The sequence below is a fragment of the Cyrtonyx montezumae genome, unplaced genomic scaffold (assembly GCF_038088225.1).
Source record: "Cyrtonyx montezumae isolate F1298 unplaced genomic scaffold, pur_monq_1.0 scaffold_4, whole genome shotgun sequence".
Classification (NCBI taxonomy): domain Eukaryota; kingdom Metazoa; phylum Chordata; class Aves; order Galliformes; family Odontophoridae; genus Cyrtonyx; species Cyrtonyx montezumae.
In genome coordinates, this window is record NW_027072045.1 from 34,460,340 (window position 1) to 34,481,823 (window position 21,484).

General features: G+C 41.1%; 1 protein-coding gene across 1 annotated transcript in view; it reads left to right on the forward strand.

The window, feature by feature from the left end:
• The window catches only part of LOC136055224 (nipped-B-like protein), a 270,748-nt gene that overhangs the window by 123,369 nt on the left and 125,895 nt on the right, over positions 1-21,484 (forward strand). Inside the window, exon 8 of the mRNA XM_065746940.1 lies at positions 4,079-4,172. Within this exon, the coding sequence (XP_065603012.1) occupies positions 4,079-4,172 (94 nt within the window). The remainder of the gene's footprint in view (positions 1-4,078; positions 4,173-21,484) is intronic.

Genomic DNA, 21,484 nt, shown 5'->3' on the forward strand with positions numbered 1-21,484 from the left:
GTTCTCCAGGGGTGTGGGGGATACCACATCCCTGGAGATATTCAAGGTCGGGCAAAAAGAAAAAGACTTAACTTAGTGATACCTGACTCCAAGAGGGGATGCAGAGAAGGCAGAGATACTGAACGCCTTTTTTGCTTCTGTCTTCATTGTGGGAGCTCCCCCTCAGGACTCCTGGACTGTGGGGGTAAGTGAGAGGGTCTGGGGAATGGAAGGCCTCCCTTTGGTGAGAGAGGAGATGATCCAAGAGTATCTATGCAACATCAATGTATGTAAATCCATGGGCCCCGATGGGATGCATCCATGTGTGCTGAGGGAGTTGGCAGAGGTGATTGCTGAACCTCTCTCTATCACGTGCTAGAGGTCTTAGAGAATGGGAGAGGTGCCTGAAGAATGGAGGATAGCCAATGTAACTCCAGTCTTCAAAAAGGGCAAGAAGGAGGATCTGGGTAACTACAGGCCAGTCAGCCTCACCCTCTGTCCCCAGAAAGGTGATGGAACAGTTTGTTCTGGATGCTGTCTCCAGGCAGTTGGAAGATAAGAGAGTTATCAGAAGCAGTCAACATGGGTTCACCGGGGGAGGTCATGCTCGACCAACCTGGTGGCTTTCTATGATGTCATTACTGGCTGGGTGGATAGGGGGAGAGAAGTGGACGTAGTCTACCTTGATTTCAGCAAGGCATTTGACACTGTTTCCCACAGCATCCTTATAACAAAGCTGAGGAGATGTGAAATAAATGAGTGGATGGTGAGGTGGGTTGAGAACTAGCTGACTGGCAGAGCTCAGAGGGCTGTGATTGGTGGCGCAGAGTCCAGGTGGGGGCCTGTATGTAGCGGTGTTCCTCAGGGGTCAGTGCTGGGTCCGGTCCTGTTCAACATCTTCATCAATGACCTTGATGAGGAGATAGAGTCCACCCTCAGCAAGTTTGCTGATGATACGAAGCTGGGAGAAATGTCTGACGTGCCAGAAGTCTGTGCTGCCATTCAGCGAGGCCTGGACAGGCTGGCGAGTTTGGCAGAAAGGAACCGGGTGAGGTTTAACAAGAACAAGTGTAGAGTCTTACACTTAGCGAGGAATAACTGCATGCACCAGGTCAATGGTTTACAGGCTGGTTCAGCCTGGTTCCATGACTATTGGTGTGGGGGGACGCGTAGACCCATGCCCAGGGAAAGGGAGAAGGGAAAAGGGAGATGGGCCTAGAAACAAAACAGCGGTCACAATCTGAGGATGAAAGCTAATTTACTAAATAAGATATTGGAAAGCAAAATAATACAATATAGTACAATATAATTGGAATTAAAGCTAATAAAAAAAATGAGTGAGAGTGTCCAATAAACCAAAGGCCTTATGCTAATTGCTGAAGGTGAGACAGCTAGCAAGCACCTGCTGCTGTGTCAATCCCAACAGAAAGAGAGTGTCTTGTGACATGCAAAACAGTTTTTATCTTTCCTTCTGAGTGGAAAAACGTAAAAATACAAAGCAACGCAAAGTCCTCTGGGTAACGTATTTATTCTCTTCTGAGAAAGGTATACCTGGAACTATCTATGATCCACAGAGCTGGAGCATTAACTTTTTAATTCTTAATGCACTACATGATATTATGATGTGGAATACCAATACCAAAAATCATAAAACCATGATAGGCTGCTCAAAGAACTGGTTAGTAAAGCCCCTGGGAATCTGCTTTTGAAGGCATTGGGGTCCATAAATGCTGGTTGCTTCTGAAGAGCTGTTTCTTAAGAGTGCAAGAGAAGGCAATACCAATGTGTTAGAAGTTAAGCAAGTGGGGCAGAAGGCCTGCTTGGCTCAACAGCTATCTCCTTCAGGAACTTAGGTGGGAAAAAGAAAGCATATGGAATTTGGGAGCAAGGTCAGCGTACAGAAGAGAACTACAGAGATGCTCTTTGCTGTTGTAGAAAGAAAACTTATATAACCAAAGCTCAGTTGGAGCTGGAGCTTGCCAGTAGTGTGATGGATTAAAAAACAAACAAACAAAAAAACAATGCCTGTAAGAAAAAGCTTTTTGAAGTACAATTACAGCAAAATAAGGACTAAAGAAAGCATTTGTGCATTGGTTGGTCATCTCACAAATAGGGATGAAGATAAAGCAGAAGCAGTATTTGTCTTTAGCATCAGTAATAGATTCTGGGACCTGCTGAGTTCTGGGTTGAGTGACTGTGGGAGTAGCAAACTCCCAGTTGATGTTGAAGTTGTGTGGGTTTTGCTGCTGCAACTGAATGCCCATAAGTTTATGGGGTTTTATGGGATTCATTTCAAAGTACTGAAAGTCTTGGACAATGTTATGATGTTTCAATTATTTTTCAGTGGTCTTGGGAATCTGGAGAGGTCCCAGTTGACAAGAACAATCAGAATAACATTTGCAAGCTTCAAAAAGGGCAAGAATAAAAACCCTGATAATTACAGGCCTGTCAGTCTTGCTTTGGTGCCTGCTAAAATTATGGAGAAGATTATTCTGGGAGTTGTTGAAAAACAGTTGAAAGACAATGCCGTCATCTGTCAAAACCAACATGGGTTCATGAAGGGAAAAAACAGACACAGCTATGAACAACAATTATTAAATCCTATAACTTATGCACTTTATCTTCAGTCTTTTTTCTTGTTCTAGGAATTTATTGCATTAAAAATTGGGAATAAGTTACAAGATATTTTGTACTTGCAATCTATGATGTATACAAAATCAGTAAATGCACCCCTGAAAGAAACTTACTGTATATTGCATGTGAATTATGGACCATTCCTTGGGAACCTTCAGAACTTTCCTCAAATATAAGTCTGCGCTTAGATTTCACTATTTGATGAATGTCTAAAAAAGGAAAAAGTAAATGATTACATCTGAAAAATTATCGCAACAGCAGCAATGGCATATGTACGTGAGATGTGATCTATCTTCCAAAAAGGAATTATATGAAGGAACTATGTATGTATATGCAGCTTCCTCAATACAGTCCACGTTAGAGTATTAAGTACAGAAATAACCAGGAGTCAGAACTTTATTAGGAAAAAAGATTAACCTTAGAACCGCTTTGGAGACTTCACTTGCATGACTTCATTCTTTTAAAATAATAGACTTTTCTAGAAATTTGTTTATAATTTGTTAATTATCTCTTCATAGTTATAAAGGCTGTTAATTTGTTCTTTCCCCCAAATCCCCACAGACATTGTTTAAAAAAAACTAACAATGAGAAGTACAATTTTATAAAACCTTACTGGATTTAAGATCCTTGACTGAATGTACATACTTTTGAACAGTGAAGGCTCCATGACAGGGATTTAAAAAACAAGACAAAAAAACCTATTAAATTGGAATCTGAATAGTGGCCTTCATATTTACTTTTAACATTGTGTGGGGAAAAAAAAACAAAACACTTTTACCTTCTTGAAGATAGAGCATGAACATCTTTACATTGCACTTGGTAATTATGAATTCTGTCAGAAGTTAGGAATTCTGTTAAAACAAGTTGTTCCATGCAAAACTGAAAAGATGGTAGAACTTCTTTTACATGCACATAACAAGCTAAAATTACTCAAGTTGTGATATACACAAAACTATCTCAGCTGCTGCAATGAAGGTGCTTACAGATTTTGTTCAGTTCTGATTTGTATATGCTGGAGGGTGTAAATATGAATTGGTAGTTTGCTTAAAAGTAAGGTAGTGGAAAAAATGTTTATTTTCTTTTTTTAAATCTACTTTTGAGGCTCAGTTTCAGTTATGTTGAATTCATGTGTGTGCTTATTGGCCTTTTACTATGAGTGCTTGTAACAAAAAACTTCTAAATGGAATCTTAATGTCAGTCAGAAGTGATTACTTCAGCTAAATAATATGTATGTTAATTTATTTGTGTGAATATTCTGCTGATAGATTCTTCTTAGAGCTGTTGTGCTCTGGAATATTGTCTATATAGCAGTCTAAATTAGAAAGATTCTGAAATAAATAACTTTTCTAGTATTTGTTGTATTATTTTTCACCCAATCCATTTTATCAGTATATGTGTTATTTTCAGCCTTCATTTTATAAAATGTTCATTTTCATGATGTTAATTTTTATCATTGTCACTTTAGGATGGCGATCCTTCAATAAGAAATGCTGCATCTTTTTCCTTGAGATCACCACAGTCAGTCTGCTCTCCAGCTGGAAGTGATGGAACCCCTAAAGGTAGTCTAGCAGTCATGTATATCCATGTATTTTTCCCAGTTTAAAGGAACAGTGTTTAAAGAGGGATTTAGGCAAGGGGGTCGGAACTAGATGATCTTTAGGGTTCCTTCCAACCCAAGCCATTCTATGTTTAGTCCTTCTGACATGTTTTCAAATAGTATTAAAATATGTAATTAGATTTGACTAACAAAATTATTTTGAGCCCAAATCCAGAAGAGATTTCTGAAAGTCCAAAAATTGACTAATGGTACTTCAAAACATAGCACAAATTAATGGAGGACAGAAGGATTTTAAATCCTTTCTAATATGAGAATTAAATTATTAATGAGAATGATTTTGATTGCTTTGTAAAAAAAATGATTTCAAGGCCACATTATGAATATTGAACTCTTAACCAGTTCAAAGTGTTTTAACTTGCAATACTTGTCTTTGACTGCAATCACTAAATTTGAAGAACATGAAATTAAAAGCTCAATAAACAGAATAAATATAAGCGAATCCTGAAAACCTTAGCTATGGAGATGGAATAGAGCAATGCATCAGTTTAAATGGAACAGAAAAAGTCTGCTCAAATTAATTTTTTATGTTAAAATACAGAAAACTATTTATATTATCCTTAAGAAGCATTGACTGAGATGCATGAGATTGGGCATGTTTTTCCTAATATGTGTTTTCAATCCATATGGTAATAGTAAAAAGATGAAATGGTGCTTTCTTCTCTTTTAGCCCTGGAAAAAAATTGAGTCTGGATGGACAGGTTAGGTTGAAAGGGAGAAAAGGAAATGGGGGAGATTACAGAGAAGGTGAAGATGTTAGGCTTGTTCAAGTCTGGGTAAATCAAGTCTTAAGAGTGGGGAGAGCTTAGAGCAGCCTTCCTGGAAGGATGGATGAGACATGATGGATGCAAAATGAAATGGGAGGTTCTGACTGGATATAAGGAAAACCTTGGAAAAGATTGCCCAGAGAATCTGTGCATTTTTCATTCCTGGAGGTTTTCAAGACCAGGCTGGATATAGCCTTGAATTTGCTCAGCTTGCTTTGGTGGATGGACTAAAAACCTTCTTAACTAAATTATCTTATGACTGTTTATAGAAGATGAACCACATATTGGATTAGACAGTGATGGAAAAAATGTGACTCAAATGCAAGTGAGAGTACTTCTATAGTATATCAGTTGCATCAGTATTTGTAGCACGTCTTGTGCCAAAGGTCTTGTTGCAAGACTTGTATAAATGGCAAAGACTAAATGTCACTGTCTTCATTTTACTCAGTGTTTTTCTTTAACTTGTTTGTCATGGTTTTATGATTTTTGGCATTGGTATTCCACATCATAACATCAAGTAGTGTATTGAGAGTTAAAGAGTTAATGCTCCAGCTCCGTGGATCATCGATAGTTCTGGGTATACCTTTCTCAGAAGAGAAGAACTACATTCACCAGAGGACTGTGCGATGCTTTGCATTTTTACGTGTTTACGCTCAGAGGGAAAGATAAAAACTGTCTGCGCTCATGGGAACTGCACTTTCCTTTGGGATTGACTCAGCAGTGGGTGTTTGTTGCAGCCGTTTGCCTTCAGCATTTAGCGTAAGGCCTTCGGTTTATCGGACTCTACCACTTCCTGAAGGGGGGTTGTGGTGAGGAGGGGGTGGGCCTCTTCTCCCTGATAAATAATGACAGGACAAGAGGGAATGGCCACAAGTTGTGCCGGGGAAGATTTAGATTAGACCTGAGGAAACATTTTTTTTTCTGAAAGAGTGGTCAGGCAGTAGAATGGCCTGCCTAGGGAGGTGGTTGAGGCACCATCCCTAGCGCTGTTCAAGAAGCGTTTAGATGGGGTGCTAAGGGATTTGATTTAGTAGTTGGGTAGGGACAGTGATAGGAGGATGGTTGGACTAGATGATCTTGTAGGTCCTTTCCAACCTTATGAACCTATGGACACTCTCTCTTGCTCCAATTCCAATTATATTATTTTTGTCAATTTGTTAGGAAGCTGGTTCAGGCCCCATGTTGGGCACCAAAAGCATCAACGGTTTACCAGGTGTATGGGAACTGCTGAATCAGGGCCTGAACCACTGATTGGTCACCTGAGGTGAGCACCAAGTCAGCCATGGGGGCACAGGTGGAGGTGATATACCTGTGTGATTGAAAGGGGTGGAGCCTGGCTCCACCTCTCCCAAACCCCATTTAAGGGCTGACCACCACCAGGGAAGGATCTCTTCTCAGGGATCCCTCCCACGTGGAGTCTCCTGTGAGCCTTGTCATCCTGAAGGTGAGCCATCTTCTCTTTTGTATTATTTGTATACTATCTATATAGAACTACTCAAAATATACCATCATCTATATATATTTTTTTTGTGAAGTACCATCCTTGGGAGTTATTTACCCCGCATCAAGCAGGTTTGGCCTGGTTCTGTGACAATTGGTGCAGGGGACCCACACCCCAGGAAAGGAGAAAGGGAAAAGGGAGATGAGCCTAGAAACAAAACAGCAGCAACGATCTGAGGAGGAAAACTAATGTACTAAATAAGATATCAGAAAGCAAAATAACACAATATAATACTATGTAATTGGAATTGAAGCTAATAAATAAAAGGAGGAAGAGTGTCCAATAAACCGAAGGCCTTACGCTAAATGCTGAAGGCAAACGGCTGCAACAAACACCCACTGCTGAGTCAATCCCAAAGGAAAGAGCGCAGTTCCTGTGACTGCAGACAGTTTTTATCTTTCCCTCTGAGCGTAAACACGTAAAAATGCAAAGCATTGCACAGTCCTCTGGGGAATGTAGTTCTCTTCTGAGACAGGTATACCCAGAACTGTCAGTGATCCACGGAGCTGGAGCATTAACTCTTTAACTCTCAATACACTACTTGATGTTATGATGTGGAATACCGATGCCAAAAATCATAAAACCATGACATTGTTACACAAAATACATGTTTGTGGAGTGCTTACAACACTGTTAATCTAAGCTACTTCCACTCAGATACATGATTACTACTCAGACAGAAGAATATTTGAATTACTTTTTTCATGAAATTGCAGCTGTTTCAGTTAGTTTTCTCAGAATTCATTTTGTGGGGTTATACTCATTATTTCTGATCACAGTCTGATTGTGCAATTTGGATTGTAATGTTTCAGCATCAGAGAAGCTGAGAAATTACAAGAGGAGTCTTTTTTTATTTACCTGTATGTTAAATTTTTTATTGATAAAGCACACAACTGAAATACTGTTACTGATGGTGATACCAATTTGCCTTTTTCAAGTTTAATGAACCCAAACTGAGAAAACCAGTTCTTAATGCTGCAAGAATCTTGCCAAACATTTACTTCCTCTAATCAAGTAGTAAAGAAGTATAGATAATTACAACAAAGCTTAGCATGTGTATGTGATACCTGACAGCAAGTTTTTGGCTTATGATTTGAAGTAAAAGTGGTTGGTTGTGCTGATAAATTCTTCAGCGATGAGTAAACAAGTACCTAATGCTGAGTTTTTGTTGCTGCTGTTACTATCGTTAGTCCTGAAAGCTTGGTTGACAAGTTGTAAACTTTGATATAGTGTCACGGTGTTATCAGTGACAGTGACCAAGGGAAACCGAGAAGGGAGAGAAGAAAGGAAAGGAAAAAAAAACTGCACTGTCTGTGGCGACGAGGCGCCTGAGTGGAGCCGTGCGCTCCGGGGGTAGGGGGAAATAGAAGGAATAGATGGATCTACAAAAAAACAACGGCACAATCTGAGAAGGAATGGTAACTTTACTAAATCTAATAAAATTGAACAACTGAGAGAGAGACAGTTTCCAAACCAAAAGCTTAGGGAGGAACTGCAGGGGAAAGCATATGTGCTGAACCTCCTAGGCAGCCGAGAGAGTGAGTGGGCCTGGCGTCCGGTGCAGAGCTCCGCCCCTCTGCTGCTCCCCAACAGCGTTAACTCTTTAACTGCCTGCACGATGTTCTGATGTGGAATACCAGCATCAAAGCCACAACATAAAGAACATTAGCAGAATATTTGTTTGAGATGACAAAAAGAATGGTACTTAATATCATCAGTCAAGAGACAGCTCAGGGAAGGATATTACAATATTTGTCTTCTAATATAGTAGAAAAATGAGAGGCAGTCTATAACTGCCTATAAGGGTTGGTTACAGACTGCATTTTCTGTACTTTTTGACATGGAAATAGAAAGGGCTTTTGTGGAGTTAGACAATGTGTTTGCATAGTCTTGAGTCATTTTAAGACTGAACGATAGCTGTCTGACAAAATCCAAATGAGGAAGAAGTTTTGTTTGTAGTTCAAGGAAATATTTGAGAGGTGACAGTAGCTATATTTGCTTTCTTGGTTAGTTATTCACTTACTGAATGGTGTAAAGTTTCTCTGTTACAGAAATTCACTTATTTTGCTCTAGTGAAGTTACTAGAGCAGCTAAAGTTTTATGCAGAAGGTTCTAGGCTGGATTTTATCCTTTCTTTTTAAGGTAATTTTTAGATTTGTAGCTATGTCAACAGAACAGTGTCTCTGCTTTCATGCTATCATCTCTTACCACATCTACTTTCACGGAAGACTCATTCATGTGAATTCATCTATGAATAATTAACAAGGAGTAATTTCATTCTCCAAGTTTCATAAAATATCCTGTGGAATTCATTACCCAAGATGAATTATTCATCAACATCCTTTATTGGCTTATTCTGCTTTCCTACCACTTTGGTAATTCATGACCAAAAAAAAAATAGTATTTGGGACAACAACTTTAAATGTGTATAAAGGAAAGTCTTCCATGAAGTTCTTAGTCCACTGCTTTTCAAAGAAAAGAGCTCATATGTTTACAGTCCTCTTTCTATACTGTAGGGTGAATACCCTGAAAGAATAGTACCCACACAAAATAATGAAGGTGGACAGTATATTTTTGGATGGATTATCCAGATGGTATAAAGACAACCAGTAAATAATAAAGGGCTCACCTGTCACTGAAGAACAAGGCTTGACTAGAACTCTAGAAGGGATGGATCTCCAACAAGAGATCCTTCCCCAGTTGTGGTCAGCCCTTAAATGGGGTCTGGGAGAGGTGGAGCCAGACCCTACCCCTTCTGGTCACACAGGTGAATTGTCTTCACCTGTGCTCCTGTGGCTGACTCAGTGCTCACCTCAGGTGATCAATTAGTGGTTCAGGTTGTTATTCAACAGTTCCCATATACATACATTTTCCTGAACTCCTAGGGAAATATCTCTAAGAACAGCAGCAATCCTTATTAAACTCATCTATTTTGCACTTTTTTCTTTCTTCCCAGAAATAAGTTGTATTTCCTCTGGAAGTTGATAAGCTTTCTCTTACAGGAAATATTTCAATATACTCTTCTAATGTTTATAAAACTGAGAATTTTGGCCATACCCAGATTTTCTTTAGAGGCTGATATCTTCCCAATTAGTGTGACTACTTGATTATTTTCTGAATAACTTTGAAGGATTACTTTTTTTCTTAGGGGATTTATAATGTTTCTCCAGAGAGATTCCTCTATACTTGTGGTCTCTGTGTATGGTGGGTTGCAAGTGGAACTAAGAATGTTTTCAAATCTCTCTTGCAGACTTTAGTGGTACCAGTGGTATCTGTTAAGAAAAGATATCCTCTTCCTATGCCTTTCAACAGAAAGGTAGAAGAAATTTATTCAAATGTATTTCCTGACAGGACCAAAAAAGCATTTGTTCTTGCTTCTTCAAGTTTGAACTTTCTACACAAAGATGCTTCTGAATATAGCAATTCTAAGCTGGAACATCTGAAGCTGATTTATTTTTCTTTTGTGTGGCATTTGAAGCTGCAGAGAAAGTGGAGAGTATCTTTTCTGAATTCTGTTGAAAGAGCATGTGGAAAGTGAATACATACAATCTGTTCCAAAAAACCTCCAATATATGTTTATTAGTCTCATCTGCTATCCTTTTATGTTGACATTTATTTTGAAACAGCATAACTTCATTTAGAATTCAGACTTATTCTGTTAATCAAAATAAGTACTTCATATCTAGAACAAAACTTGTGAAGATTTCCAGAAGAAGATTCTGAGATATCAGAAAATAAAGCAGGAAAGGATTTGGGGGCTTCCCATCTTCTTACTCTCAAGTTGGATGAATTATATCAGTATAATTCCCAATAACTTCCATTTGTTTTTTGTTGTTAAAATTTCTGTAAGTTTTCTTTCTCTTGCCATGCAACCTATTCAAATTCCTGCTATTGAAATGCTTTTCTCCTAATTGCATAAAGAGAAGTGTGACTAGCAGGTCAATGGAGGTGATTCTGCCCCTCTACTCTGCTCTTGTGAGACCCCACCTGGAGTACTGCGTACAGTTCTGGAGCCATCAATACAAGAAAGACATGGAGCTGTTGGAGCAGGCCCAGAGGGCCACAAAGATGATCCGGAGGGCTGGAGCACCTTTCCTATGAGGACAGGCTGAGAGATCTGGGGCTCTTCAGCCTGGAGAAGAGAAGGCTTATAGCAGCCTTCCAGTACCTGAAAGGGGGCCTACAGGAAAGCTGGGAAGGAACTTTTTAGAAGGGCAGGTAGTGATAGGACAAGGAGAAATGATTTTAAACTGGAAGAGGGTAGATTTAGACTAGATGCCAGGAAGAAATTCTTTCTTGTGAGAATAGTGAGACACTGGAACAGGTTGCCCTGGGAGGTTGGGGATGCCCCCTCCCCAGAAGCATTAATGGCCAGGCAGGATGGGGCTGTGAGCAACCTGGTCTTGTGGGAGGTATCCCAAACCATTCTATGGTTCTATGTTTTGCATAATTCTATAGGTAAACAAATGCTATACCAAAAAAAAAAAGACGTTGTTTTTCGTTAACCACTGGAAATAAGTTGAGAAGTGTTATGTGCAACTCCAACAAAAAATGATTTGTGCTAAACATTAGAATTATAGAATGGTTTGGGTTGGAAGGGACCTTAAATATCATCTAGTTCCAACTCCCCTGCTATAGGCAGGGGTATCAAAGACTGTCATCATGTCTACCATCTACCGACTGAACAGTGCTGTTTATTGTTGTCATCTTTATATAAGTCAGCATTTCTAAGCTTCTAATTGTCTGTCTTTTATCTGAATACTAATTTATCTGTGTCTTGATGTTGTAGCACCTGAAGTCATACATACAACTTAATTTGAAGACTTAGAAGAATTGAGTAGTCAGAAAATTACACTAGACTTTTTATGTTACTCCTGCTATAAGCATAGCTCCTCTTTAGTGATAACTTAGATGTTGCAAGCTGCTATAAACATACTACTGTATTTTTCTGTATTGTTTATCTTCCTGCCATGTTATTACAATCACTGTTTCTCAGATGAATAAGAAGTTTGTGCCTATTACTGAATTTCTTTTATTTCAAAAGGTTATTCCAATTAGTGAAGATAATTGAAAATTTTGATTCTGTTCTTAAAAACAGTTGCTAGCATCTCAAATGCTCAACACCAAAAGTTTGGTATCCTCATTAGATTAATGAAAGTACTCTCTAATTTTATTATAAGTAGTCATTGATAAATATTTTAATAATGCTATTTTTAAGACTACATTCTGAAAAGCTGCACTTGTTTAGCCATACTGTTTTTCCATTTTTTTCTTTCAAAACACATTTCCAAAAGAGTATTCTGCAATCTTACAGTTTTTTTGCCTAAACCGTACTTCCTCAGTTTGTTAGTGAAATAGATATGAGAAGAATAGAGAAGTATAGAAGGTCTTGCATAAATCTAGGTATGATATTCCATATTTTTTTTTAAATCTGTAAGAAATACTGCTTTATAGAATGAAATTATTTTGATTTGATGATACTTAATATTCAAAAGTGAGTTTTGTTAATAATACATTGTCATTATTCTCAGTCCTTACAGACAAATAGTTCTAGTATGTACTGAAATCATACAGAATGTGTATAATACTCTAGACAGTCTTCTGCTATCTTCTTGAATTTGTTTCCATTTTGTTAAAGGTTTATGGGCTAGTTTGGCCCAGTTCTGTGACTAATAGGGTGGGGGGGACTCATGCCCCAGGAAAGGGGAAGGGGGAAAAAGGGAAAGGGTAGGGAGATGGGCCTAAAAACAAAACAGTAGCAATGATCTGAGGAGGAAAGCTGATTTACTAAATAAGATATCGGAATGCAAAATAACACAATATAATACAATATAATTGGAATTGAAACTAATAAATTAAATGAAGTGAGAGAGGGAGTGTGTGAAACCAGAGGCCTTACTAAAGCTGAAGGTGAGACAGCTAGGGAGCACACACTGTTGAGACAAGCAGAAAAAAAAAGGGAAAAAAATAAAAGAGGCAGTATCTCGGGACTTGCATACTGTTTTATCTTTCCCTCTGAGCAGAAAACAGGAACACAAAGTCCTCTGGGTATGTAGTTTGTCTTCTGTTCTGAGAACCAGGTACCTGGAAATTTGGCAGTGCATGGAACTGGAGCATCAACTCTTTATAACATCATGTAATGCACTGAGAGTTAATGTGGAATGCTAATAACAAAAATCATAGAACCATGACATTTCACGTCACTACATCATGCTTAATATATGTATACAAACAATGATTAACATGCATCACACAAAGATATATACATATATATACAGTGATGGCAACTTCAAATTCCATTCTGGTACATGCTGAACATCCCCGTTCAGCATCACCCACCAAGTGGACCCAGGTCCCTGAGCAAAAACAGTTCCATAGAGGTTTGCCGTTTCCAGAGACTGGAAAGACCCACACTGCTTTTCCCAACATGCTTTTTATGTGTACGATAGGGACCTTATCTCCCTCTACAGTATGTAGAGAGCTGGATTGGTCAGGACCATTGTGATTGATAGATCTTTGAGTGTTGACCAACCAGATGGCTTCTGCCAAATGGTTCTGCCACCCATTGTGTATTGGGAAGTAGCATGGGGTACTGCATGTTTCAAGCCACCCAGTGGTTGCTTCCACCATGGTAAGCACATAATGCTTACCATCATGGGTTTGTGGCAAGGTGATATAATCAACCTGCCACACCTCCTTATATTTATAGTTTTGCCATCACCCTTCTCCCAGAGAGGTTTCATGCTCTTGGCTTGTTTAATTGTGGTGCATGTGTCGCAGTCATGAGTAACCTGTGCAATAGTGTCCATAGTTAAGTCTACCATTCGGTTTCTAACCCGTTTATGTGTTGCATCTCTTCCTTGATGGCACGAGGTCTCATGGGCCCACCGAACTAGAAATAATTCACCTTTGTGTTGCCAGTCCAAGTCTACTTGAGCCACCTTAACATTGGCAGCTCAATCTACCTGATGGTTGTTCTGTTGTTTTTCAGTAGCCCGACAGGCACATGAGCATCTACATGGTGCAACATTACAACCATATTCTTTATTTGGGCAGCAATGTCTTTCCACAGTTCGTCAGCCCAAACATCTTTACGCCTTTGTTCCCAGCCATTTTGTACAGTGTATTGGGTACGGACTTAGATGTGAACGATCCCAATCATTTATTACAAGTTTGATATTCCTTATATACTTTCACAAGTTCTCTCTTGTAACTTTCCCACCTGCCTTTACACATCAACAATATAACTTCCCAAAATGGTCCTTAAGCGTGCCTACAGGTGATTATCCAATCAGGGCTGTGAATCTTCCCAAGCCATGCACTCTTCCTCCAATTAGGGTCTGCCACTGTGCAGCTTACTTGAACTTCTTTTCCTTTTCTTCTGGAAGTGTCCTTGGTTCTCAGCCTTCCTTTCTCACGCTGTTTATCCTGTTCCACAGCTGCAGCTCTAAATATACTTTTTGTATTCCCACAATTCCCCCTTTTTTATTTATTAGCAAACTATTAACATACTATAAATGAATAACACTCTGTAACTATTTCTGAATGCATTTAGGCTATCACAATTTAATCAAGGCTTCAATTGATAACATGCTGAATGTAAGGAAAGAGACAAGGTAATCATATTGTAAGGACAATAAATATTCTTAAACTTAATAAGAAGTGAACAAACACATGTTTCACCCATGACTTTAGGTTCCTGCAACCTGGAAAATAATCCCTGAAGGTCCCATTCTTTGTGTACCAGTAACTGATTAGAAGGAATAAAGTTGCATGTCAAATAGAATCAACATCAGTGGGCAAGCCTGCTAGAGCATCACTAGGGGTATTGCTTTCCTTTGCCAGCTAACATCCTGACTTAGTGAGTGTGGCTGAAGCTTGAGCAGTGCTATTTCAGGGTATCCTGGATCTGAGAGACAAGACCTCTCAAAAGCAGAAACAAGCAAATTGTGCATTCAGAACAACACAGAGGGTTAGGGTTTTAGCCAACATACACACACTCACGCACATGCAGACATCCATTTTAGATAAGAGTAAGCATGAAGCAGAAACTCCCTAAGCAAACGCATTATTAGCCATTGACCCTTGAGAAATGGCAAACCACCAGAAAGAAGAGAGAAAAGGAACATGCTAGTGGTGGACGCGATAGGCAGTGCCAGCAGGGCGTCCCCTGCTTCAAGGAGCACTTTTCCTCTCCCGTCCACCACAGACTCCCCCCTGCTCCTACTCTTCTCAGGGTCTGCAGAGTTTTTTCCATTTGTACACTGAATCTGTGTGGCCAGCACGTGATGCGGAGCCCAAGTGGAACACCTGTTTGCAAAATAGAATAAACTATCAAGGTTAGCTCTCTTAGCATATGCCTTTGTCTCAAATGATGCATGGTTATAAAAAACTATTTTGATTAGCGAATTGAAAGAGAGTTGATCATTCTAAAACACAAAATCATCCCTTTGCCTAGGATTCTTTTCCAGGTTTTTGTCTTTGCAAATTAGAAAAAAGGCTAATTGATGGGCTAATAACATCACAACTGCGCGTTCCTAAGACATTAAAAGTGCTATTTCCATAAACTCCAGCGTTGGTAACATCAAATCCTGTCTAATTCACACTTGATCTACTATTGAAACAGAAGTAGCACACAACAACCTAGATAATGCCTAATAATTCTTCACACTCGATCTACCACTAGAATAGAAGAAGCACACAATCCCAGTAATCATAAAGGCTGGATGCTATTTTCTGCCTTGAGATGAGGCCGAACATATTGTGCTGGTTCCCATGTAGGACCAGTCCCTGTGGAAACACAAGCATATCCACGACCCCAAATTATCAGTGGTAAGGGACCTTCCCAATGCCCTGTGGCCATATTCTGAATGTTAACCATTGGCCGTTCCTTGAGCATTGGGGAGGCCCCAAAATGACGGTCCACACGAGTTGTATCTGTGTGATCACGATTAAAAAAATTCAGCACAAGCAAAGCTTTACATAATCTTTCTTGTGGCGTATCTCCCGTATTCCCCTTTTTTTGTTTATTAAGAATGGACTTCAGTGTTTGATGAGCACGCGCAATGATAGCTTGTCCGGTGGGAGAATGAGGAATGCCTGTAATATATTTAACGCCCCATTCTTGGAGGAAAGTTCGAGTGGCCTTAGAAGTGTACGCAGGCCCATTATCTGTTTTTATAGTATGTGGGATCCTCATAGCTGCATAAGCAGATAACCAGTGTTTACGGGCGTCGCGACTGCGTTCACCTGTATGTGCTGTGGCAAATATGTATGAAGAATGAGTATCTATTGTTTCATGGACAAATTTTAGATGGCCAAATTCGGGAACATGAGTGACATCTGTTTGCCACAGTTGAAGAGGCACTGTGCCATGGGGATTTGTCCCAATTTGAGGCAAAGAGGCAATTGCCTGGCAGTCTGGGCATGTTAGAATAATGTTACGGGCCTGATCTGCTATCAGTTGAAATTGTTTTTGGAAAGCTCTCCTATTCTGATAAAAAAATTGATGAGAGATTCACGCTTGCTGGAACAATTGAGGTGTAGCAAAGGCGACAGTGGCTTGATCAGCCTTACGGTTGCCCTCAGCTATAGGACCAGGCAATGTAGTGTGTGATTGAATATGCATAATAAAATAAGGGAGAGTACGGTGAGAGACATAATGTAAAACTCGCTTGAGCTGCGCAAACAAAGCAGGGTTGTTAACTTCCTTAAGAAAAGATCCTTCAATCCGCTGAATGATACCTGTAACATACAAAGAATCAGTTATTATATTAAGCTTTTGATTTGAAAAAAGTTGAAAAGCTTGGGCTATGGCAGCGAGTTCTACAACTTGAGGTGATCCATCCACAACATGCACATCTGACTGCCATTGTGTAGCAGTCGCGTGCCAGAGAACCACTGCTCGATGTGTCCTGCCAGAGTCATCTGTAAATACAGTAACAGCATTAGGTATTGGAACATGTGAAAGTAAAATATTAGGAGAAAGGGACAGATCACTCAAATTATGCAGTAACTGATGTTTGGGGGGACGGGTGGAGATCTGTCCTGTATAGCCTGCCATAGCAGTTTGTAAAGTGAGTGACTGTGCAAGCAACCAATCTAAATCTTTTTTAGTAGCAGGTATGTAGATGCAGTCGGGGTCAAGAGCTCGTAAAATTTGTAAACGATGACAACCTCGCTGTATTAGCATTGCAAACATCTCTACCCGTGATGTAATGGTTTTTGAAAAGGTATGTGGTAAGAATATCCAATCCAGGATAATGAGAGGATCTTTTCTTGAGGTATCCCACTGACATAACAAGCTATATGGCTGATAGGTATTTGATATTATTACAAGAGATACTGGTAGTGATAAACAAACACGATGGCTATATCGATGTTGCAGTGATGTTATTACGGAGTCTAAGCATTGTAACGCTTGTGGTGTTAACTGTCTTTTAGTGGTTAAATCCGGGTCTCCTTTGAGTAGCTGGAACAGATAGTGCAACTCTTGAGTAGTAATACCCAAAAGCAGTCGTAACCAGTTGATGGTTCCTAACAATTTTTGCAGATCATTCAATGTCTGTACGTGAGGTATTATTTTGAGGATTTGTGGCTGAATGTTGTGAGATGTAATTTTCCATCCTAAATATTTCCATGGAGAACTCAGTTGCACCTTTTCTTCTGCTATTTGTAAACCAACAGGTTGAACTGCCTGCCTTACAAGCATTAAGGTGTCCTTTAGACTCTCTTCTCGTTCTGCTGCTATTAATATATCGTCCATGTAATGATAAATAAGGATGTGGGGTCTAGCTTTTCGTACTGGTTGTAATGCATTTGCTACAGTCAGTTGACATATCGTTGGACTATTAAGCATTCCTTGTGGTAACACAGTCCAGTGATAGTGCTGAGCAGGGCTTTGTTGGTTGATGGAGGGCACTGAGAAAGCAAATCGTGGTGCGTCTTTTGGATGAAGCGAAATGGTAAAAAAACAGTCTTTTTAATCAATGACTGCTATAGGCCAATTCGATGGTAACATTGAAGGTGAAGGGAGACCAGGCTGCAATGCCCCCATGGGCTCAATTACTGCATTGACAGCATGCAGGTCCTGTAGAAGCCTCCATTTTCCACTCTTCTTGAGGATAACAAACACTGGAGTATTCCAAGGGCTGGTGGTAGGCATTATGTGACCAGCAGCCAGTTGTTCTTGAACTAGCTCATGTAAATGCAGCAACTTTTCCTTTATTAAGGGCCATTGATCTACCCAGATTGGTTGTTCTGTTTTCCAAACTAGGGGTATAGGTTGCTGCCAATCAATGGCCCTTATTGAAAATTTGTTTGCAAAAGCATGCCCCATTGACTTAAAAGATCACGACCCCACAGAGTATAGGGAACTGGCAAGATGTAAGGAGCAGTGTGAGCAATGCGACCATCAGGCCCTTCAAAAGATAAAATTCGGGCACTTTGTTTGGGCTGCTGTAAGCCCCCAACTCCTACAATAGCAGAACTAGGGTATTTTAGCGGCCATTCAGAGGGCCAGTCGCTTGACTTAATGATGGTAACATCAGCTCCAGTATCCACTAGGCCTAATAACTGCCTGCCATTTACTAGACATGATAATAATGGTTTGTCTTCTGATACTTGTGTAGTCTATAGCACGGCAGGCTTGTCTGTGCTTCCAAATCCCCCAATTTGATCCCCAATACCAGGTTTAGTCATAGAATGAAAAGGGAGTAATTGTGCTATTTTTTGGCCTTTTAGGATAAAGCAGGGGGGTGAGGGTGTCCATGCCATTATCTTAATTTCCCCAGTGTGGTCAGCATCTATAACTCCTGGTAAAACAAGAAGTCCCATCCATGTAACAGAAGAATGTCCTATCAGGAGGGCACTGCGCCCGTCCCCAAGGGGGCCCATTACCCCTGTTGGAATAAGAGTTACGTCGGTATCAGTCAGCGTCACTGACTGGGCGGTGGCCAAATCCACTCCTGCGCTGCTGGCAGTGGCTGGTCTGAGTGCGCTGGCCAGGCAGCGGCCGGCCGATTCGGGACCGTATTTACTGTCATAGCGCGCGGTCTCGCGCTCTTCTTCCCGTTTCCCGGCAGATAGCAGAGCCGTGCAGCAACTGGGAGTTTAGATCGGCAGTCTCTTGCCCAGTGTAGCCCCTTCCCGCACCTGGGACAGGGTCGAGTAGGAAGAGCACAAGCATTTTTATCTGCTTTTTTAGGCTTTTTACAGTCCCTTTGTACATGACCAGGTTCTCCACAGTTGTAACACTTTATTTTTTGAGCTGTCCCTGCACCAAGTCAGGCTGCCAGGGTGTCTGCTAGTGAGGCCATTTTATGGCTTTCTTTTCCTACATCTTGACAGGCTTTAATCATGTCAGTAATGGATGGATCTGCATATTTTGAGGATTGTAGGACCTTTCTACAGTCTGCATTTGCATTTTCTATTGCTAATTGATTAAGCAAAGCCTCCCGGGCAGCTTGATTTTCTACTTGTCTCTCTAGCGTATTTTGTAAACGGTCAAGAAATTTTATGTAGGGCTCGGCAGCCTCCTGCCTAATTGATGTAAATGATGTGTTAGATGAATTAGTGTCGGGTATCCGATGGATAGCACGCAACACCAAAGTCTTAACTTGTTCAAAGCATTGCCGGTCCATCTGTGCCTGGGCCTGAGGTGTTGCCCAGACCCCCTCCCCCATGAGTTCCTCTATGCCAATGTGATTGAGGTTATTCAGATTATTCATAGCCTGGATGGTAGCCAGTTCCCGATACTCTGTCATAAACACAGTGTATTGCATGGGAGACAGAGTTGTTCGTAACACAATTTTCCAATCGTGAGGGTCATAATATAACTGTCACCAATTGCAGCCAAAAGATGATATGTAAAGGGAGACTGAATTCCATAATCTCTCACTGACTTCCTTAGTTCCTTCACTGCCTCAGAAGGCAGGGATTCTCACCGGGGGGGGGGCTGGTTTGCATGATACAACACAGGAAAGGCTTGCAACATATCAGCATCACCCCATAATATTGCTTCTTTTCTGCACTGCTCTAAAGCACCATAGTATGCTGTAGAAAAAAAATTTCTTTCCCGCTCCCTTCAAGTTATCATCAGGAGGGAAAACGTTCGATTTGTCGTCCAGATCTACTGAACCAGGATCTGAAAGATCCTCTGGTTCTGGTTCGTCCTCATTTTTTACCAAGTTACAGGCAGGCTGCAGAGCAGCAGCAGTAAGCGACGTAGCCGGAGCGGAGGGCGGTAGAGGAGCGGCGACCATCGGGGGCGGAATATAGGGCGGGAGCGCGTCGAGCGTCGGAGGCGGAGCGGAGGGCGGGAGCGCAGGAGGTGCTGCGATTTCTCTTCTCCCCGGTTGGGGGGCGGGGTCGGAGCCGAGGATCAGGTCCGGGCAGGTGCTGCTTCCCGAATCGGAAGGCAGAGGCGGGGATGGGAAGGAGGGCGATAAGGAATAGCCGGAAGAACTTCTTCCTTGTCGAATTTGTTTAAGCCCTTCCATTTTTTGGTGCCAAGCAAGTAGATGTTTCGCAGCCATTCTGTCTTTAGTAATAGAAGCCTCCCAGAGTTTTGTGCCACTTTTGTCCCAGAGTTCTCCATCAAGAAAGAACCAAGTTTTTGGAAATTCAGGGACACTTTTGCTTATCCATTTAAGAAAAGCAGCTAGTTCTGAATTAGATACAGGCTGATCCTGGATCTTTAAAACTAACCGTAATACTTCAAGATTTACTTGTTGCTCCTTTGTTAGTGAACTCCCCATAGTTCCCGACTGCTCGCCTTCTGTCCTGCAGAACGGTGTGGGCGCACGCAAAACAATCTCTCCCCGTAGTTCAGTCGGGTGACGCTGCCGGCTCTTCAGACCCCCTGTATGCTCGACTCCCGTATCCAAAGGGTTGGCCTTGGGTCTCTCCAGAGGCTTTGTCACAAACTCCAAGTGGGACCTCCCTTTCCAGCAGCATTGTAGAGGATGTTCTTTACATCCTGTCCTGTCTGTATTGGCCCCAGGGCCACAGCATGGGCTATCTCCTGCTTTATTTGTTCAAAAGCCTGATGCTGTCTCAGGGCCCCATGCAAAACTATACTTCTTCCGTGACACCTGATAAAGGGGACTTACAATGAGGCTATAATTTGGAATATCCCTTCTCCAAAAGCCCACTATGCCTAGAAAAGATTCAGTTTCCTCTTTACTAGTGGGTGGACATGTGGCAGTAATTTTGTTAATCACATCCGCTGGGATGTGATGACATCCATCTTGCCACTTTATACCTAGGAACTGAATTTCCTGTTCATGTCTTTTCACTTTCTTTTGTTTAATAGCAAAACCAGCTCACAGGAGGATATGGATTATTCTCTCTCCTTTCTTGAAAACTTCCTCTGCTGTATTACCCCACAGAACAGTATTGTCATTTTACTGCAGATGCTTGGGAGCACTGCCCTGTTCCAATGTAGTTTGGATCAACTCATGGCAAATGGTTGGGCTGTGTTTCCACCTCTGGGGCAAACGGTTCCACATATACTGAAGGCCCCTCCAGGTGAAAGCAAACTGTAGTCTACATTCTGTGGCCCAAATGAATGGAAAGGAAGACATTAGCACTGTCAGTGTTGGCATACCATTTGGCTGCTTTTTATTCCAGTTCATACTGGAGTTCTAACATGTGCATCACAGCAGCACTCAGTGGAGGTGTGACTTCATTCAGGCCTCGATAATCTACTGTCAGCCTCCATTCTCCACTGGCTTTATACACCGGCCATGGGTGTATGGGAACTGTTGAATCAGGGCCTGAACCACTGATTGATCACCTGAAGTGAGCACTGAGTCAGCCACAGGAGCACAGGTGAAGGCAATTCTCCTGTGTGACCAGAAGGGGTGGAGTCTGGCTCTACCTCTCCCAGACCCCCATTTAAGGGCTGACCACCATTAGCAAAGGATCTTTTGTTGGAGATTTTTCTTCTGTCAATTTTTTGGTGAGCCTTGTTCTTTAGTGGTAGGT